At 36.9% G+C, this 5,406-nt stretch overlaps 1 protein-coding gene across 1 annotated transcript in view; it reads left to right on the forward strand.

Moving 5' to 3' along the window:
- Nucleotides 1–5,406, forward strand: part of LSM14A (LSM14A, mRNA processing body assembly factor) — a 21,631-nt gene that overhangs the window by 2,427 nt on the left and 13,798 nt on the right. Inside the window, exon 2 of the mRNA XM_019535431.1 lies at nucleotides 4,406–4,569. Within this exon, the coding sequence (XP_019390976.1) occupies nucleotides 4,406–4,569 (164 nt within the window). The remainder of the gene's footprint in view (nucleotides 1–4,405; nucleotides 4,570–5,406) is intronic.

The following is a 5,406-nucleotide window of genomic DNA, read 5'->3' on the forward strand; positions in this document are numbered from 1 at the left end:
ATTGGCCAAGGGGCCCTGGCGGCCCTGCCCCTCCCTCACCTCTGGCCAAGAGGGGTGCCCTTCATGCATCTCACGCCTCCCTGCTGATTGGTGGAGGGGTTGGGGCCACACAAACCAGCTCTCTTGGCCAGTCAGCAGCAGAGGGAAGTGGGAGCAGCAGTCATCTTAGTTGCTCCATTTCATGCTGGTGACTCCCCCCTTCTACCCTCTGGCAGGCTGCTAGACCAGGCCACTGCAGTAGCTGGCTCCCACAAAGGAGCAAGCATTTTATTTTTATTGAGTTTGTTTTTGGGGTTTTTTTGTTCCCCCTGCCCTTGGTAGCTGTGCCTTCCAAGAGAGAGGATTTTCCAAGTAGGTTCCTTCCATAGTTCATAAAACACATAGAATGCAGTCTTCTGCTATTTTGCTACCCACTTTGTTAAGCTTAGTTTCTTAGTTTCTACTCTGGCTTAAAAGTACAAGTGCAAGTCACTTGCTGAGATTATTGTAAGCAAAATGTCTATGATTTTTTTTGTAGTAGTTGAATGAAAAGAATAGTACTAGAGAATATTAAGTCTGGCTTTCTGCAAGTTGGTTTACGGCCTCCAACAAAGTAGCTATCACCTATGAGAGCTCATGCCTCTGAACAAATTAACCGTTAAGGTGCTCTCCTGCCCTGCCTTCTACCTGGCTTCAAACTGACATGGATTGCTGTCTCACTCTACACATGAAAATGCTGGTCACAAACTCAGCAGCAAGATTTTTCTGAACTGGCAATTTGTGAGAAGAAATTCTTGATGTTGATTATTAGCTTCCATTATTGCTTATTTTCATGTTTAATCTTTCAAGTAGTTAAAAAGGAAGTCCCTAGACTTTCTGTAGCATGGAAGTTTTATTTTCAAGAGTGGTTTGTTTTTTTGGTTTTTTTTTTGGTGATTCTTATCTACCTCATTCTGCACTGAAAATGAAAAGGACAGTTTGATCAAAACAGCTTCCATGTTACTTTAAAAAAAAAAAAAGAGGCTTCTACAGGAAGGCAATTAAAAGAGTTTGAGGAGCATGTTGGATCATAGCCAATGACAACACTATTCAGAATGAATAAAAATCAGCATTTTTAAAAATAATTTTTTTCTTTTTAAATCAGATTAATTAAAAAAAATCTTTATTTTTTAAGATGCTTTAAAAAAAACCTATCTAAAGATGTTAAAGCTCAAATATATCATCATGGCATAGGGATTATAACTTACACTGTTTGAGACAATATATTCATGTAACCTTTTTTAAAATGTCTTATAAATAAGTCACAACAGGCCATGAATTGTATTGGAGCCCAATTTTATGGGTTTGCTAGGGGTCCTCTATACATTGGTAAAGATTAAAGAAAACTACTCTACCCAATGGGACTCAAGTGCTTAGTTTAGAAAATCTCATTAAGCATCTCTGTGATGTTTGTTGCATAAACTGAAACTAAACTCTCCTTTTCATATGGTTGAAAACACACATTTGATTGACCTGCCTGGTTCTGTCATTACAACCAGGGTACAGTCCTCCCAACGCAGCAGATAAAGCAGGCAAATTGCTGGGAAAAGTATATGAGACAAATCAAACTGTGCAAAAAGTCAAGAGGGGAAAATTGTTAACCTGAGCCTGATGGGTGGAGCATTTCCCACAGTGATCCTGTAGCATGTGCTTGTGTGAATTACAGGCATTAAAAAATGAATGGTCCAAGCACTATCTCCAGCTCACTTTCTTGCCAGTCTTTTTAATGATCAGTACCAGGGTCAATCCTTAACTGTTGAAGAAAGAGTTGGCTATGACCTGGGCATCCAGCAATCATACCTCCACAATACCAACTATAATAAGTTTCAGAGCTAAGTGTGAACTGTTCAAGAAATATGTTTGCTGATGAGGTTTAAAAAGACACACCAGTGAACTGGTAAAAGTCACGTTAAGTACCTGGATCTGTCATAGACTATTGAAGTGATAATCCATCTTTTAACAGCAGTAGCATCTTCTGCAGGAATGGAAAGAATATTTTCTTCCTTTGGACTAATTCATTCTAAATTGAGAAGTTGCTTGGGAACTGAAAAAGGAGGAAAGCTTGTCTGTCTTTTCCAGTCTATGAATAAACAGGAAGAGGAAGGAGAAGACTGAGTTTTCTGTAGCTGTATAACCCAGTATTTTAAGTTTTTCATGTTGACCTGGCTGAAATGATCTACTTAATTTTTGTTAAATACATTTCATATTTTATAACTAAAATAGTTAAATAAAAAAATACATATAGTTATTTTCACAAAACAAGTACACATGTTTGTTGAAGAAAAATATCCAAAAATACATAAACTTGTTAAATAAAACAATTTAAACATTGGTTTTGGTGACAGTTCCTGTCCTCCTACTATAGTGTGGCAAAAATATCCCCCAAATATCCATGACTGATGTAGTGAATTGGAAATTAGTTCACCTCCCAATGACTTCACAAGTATCTGCTTAATTAGCTTTAGTAAATAAAGTAATTAAATCATAATTCAGTTTTCTGATGCAGCTACAAAATTTAATCTGAAAAATATCAAAATGAATTGCTGCTTTAAACTGTATAGTGTGAACCTCTAAAAATGAAACCTACATCTATCTCTGACTTATGAATAATATGTATTATGTTGTGATCATGCTGAGTCAGTTTTGTTTGTAATATCAAACAAGAATATACTTTTCTAGAAAACAGTAATTTAAATTGAGTGATTTAAATAATGAATTAAATTTATAATTTAAATCAATTTGATTTAAAACAAATCTACTCTGATGCTATCTGTGGTTATTTGCAAGTGTATTAGCAGTTTCTATAAAAACTGTTCACTGGATTTATGTATTATTGTTCTAGATGCAGATAAAGACCCCAAAATCTGTGTGTTTTTGTTTTTTAATACGTGTTAAAGAAAATCTAGTGATTTTTTTTTTTCTTTTAAGAAGGATGATATGCGATTTGAGCACTTGAGGTGGTTAATTCCGTGACAGCCAACCCTTGGACTTCGCTAGGGAAAATTGACTGATGGGCTTCATGAGAGAAGGGCATTTGTGAGGGCAAACGCCAGGCAATGGAGTTAGAATTGACTAAGCCAAGGTGACTTTTCAAAAAACATAAACATAAAGGGAGGTAGGAAATAAAGTACTTCAAATGGAGGTGGCAAGCTTGAAGGCAAAGGGCAAAAGATTCAAATGAGGGAGAAGGAAGTGATTTAGCCCACTGTTGCTGTTACAGTTCACTGGTAGTGGTTACGCATGTCAAAATGAAGGGAGCATAATAAAAAATGTAACTGTCTATGCCAGTGGTTGTCATCCGGGGTGCCAACAGATCCTTTGAATGGTGCCATGAGATGTGAGGAGGTAAGTAAATAACCCAGGCTCAGGCTTGATCCCTATCCCTACTGCCCAGTTGGTATAAGGAGAGTAGATGTGTAATATATCAATTAGTTGTTGAAATTGGGAGCCACTCAATTAGAAAAGTTTTATGGAGGGGTGCCTCATCCAAAATTGTTGAGAACCACTGGTCTTTGCAGTAGGTGTTTGCAAAAACTATTGGAAGTCGGTAGAATGTATATATTAAATCTTACAGTATGACAGCTGCCAGAATGCTTTTGAAGATGATCCTCTCCCAATGAGTTTTAAGATGCAGCTTAATCTGGAGTTCAGCTGCAAAGAAAAATCCATTACATGTGTTCTGGCTTGCTTTCATAATTGTATAACATTTATAATTTACAAGGTATAAAATGAGATTTAAATATTGTGATCATGCTGAGTCAGTTTTGTTTACCTTCTATCACTAAACCAAACTTTCAGATTGCCTTTTAATTTGCTATTTTAGAAGTATGAGTCAAAGCATCTCATAATTGTAATGAAATCCAGGTGTGTGTGTTTGGGGTGGGGGGCTGGGGATGCCTTATCTTTATCAAATGTAGTATCTGGAATTCTACTTTCAAGGATCTGTTATTTTGGAGCTCTTGTCTTACAGAAAGTGAAGGAAGAATTTTTTTTTTAACTGAAAAGAGAACCCTTGGGGTATGAATTCATCATTTAATATTAGACTTTACTTACAATTTTTTTAATTATCTACAAGTGTTCAGAGAGAGAGTGCTGTGTTTTAAAGGGAAAATCTTTATTCCACATGTCCGACCTAAGTAGAACTGGGCAAAGTAGTTTTCTTTCATGACATTTCAGCAGAGGTGGTATGCAACTCACAAGCAGAAACTGCTTTGACGTGACGCTAAAAAAGTGCCATCTAATGAATGTTAAGTAGCAGTCTGGTTTTGATGTCCTAGGAAAACAAAACTCAGTGATGCACATTTTCCCATTGTATGTCATGAGTGTTGGTCTGAAATACAGTTGAAATCCCTGTGTTTTTTTCTCCCTCCCTTTTCCCGCTCTGCAGTTCGTTCATTTGGTACAGAAGATAGACCAACAGATCGGCCTATAGCCCCTCGTGATGAAGTCTTTGAGTACATCATTTTCCGTGGCAGTGACATTAAAGATCTAACTGTGTGCGAGCCACCCAAGCCACAGTGCTCTCTGCCACAGGACCCTGCTATTGTTCAGGTAAAAGTTGTTTATTGCTGATGACCTAATATCAGTGTGTCTTTCAAATAAACACTAACATGAGATCCATCATGTTGAAGAATAAAATGTTTTACATTACCTTTCATTTTGGACCAAGTGAGATAGCAAGATGTGGGTGCCTTAACAGCATTATGATTTTAATTTCAGTTTTTCTTCCGGGCTAGTTTTGTTCAGCTCTTCTTGGTTACATGTGAAACAGTTCTCTAGTATGAAGTATTAGGCTCCATAGTTCAAAATTTTCAGAAATATTTTGCCTTTTGATGTAACTTGACACGTGTTTAAAGGTCATGAATTTGTGTACTTAAAGCTTCCTGAAAATACAGTTCCTTAAAGTATATAAGACTAGATGAACCTAGCCCTCTGAAATGGCTATGATTCTTTATTTTATTAAAAAAAACATGTTAGCCTGTATGCTCAAACTTGTATTAACCAAGATGATAAAAGTATGTTAAGATCTTGTTTATATACAAAAATGGCTCCCTACTAAAGGGAATACTTCACCTTTTGGAGTTGTGTTGGTTTTCCCTCATGCTTTTTGCAATTTCTCAGAATGTATATAGACAGGAAGAACCAGCTATATCCTCAGCCTCTCTCCAGCATGTCCCTATGGGCAAAATTGATGATGAATATATCTTTGTCACAAAACTGGCACTGACAGCAAGCAGACAGCCTTAGGAACTATGCGAGGGGGGAGTTGGTCAGTTCCTCTTTAAGGAAAATGGCAAACCTTGAGAGAACTACTATGTAATAATGGTTGGCAACAGTAGTGTTGTAAAAGCAGTGTCCGAATTGCATGAATAATTTAAAAAGTCTGGC

Source organism: Crocodylus porosus, unplaced genomic scaffold, assembly GCF_001723895.1.
Source record: "Crocodylus porosus isolate Cpor-Errol unplaced genomic scaffold, CroPor_comp1, whole genome shotgun sequence".
In the NCBI taxonomy this organism is placed as follows: Eukaryota; Metazoa; Chordata; order Crocodylia; family Crocodylidae; genus Crocodylus; species Crocodylus porosus.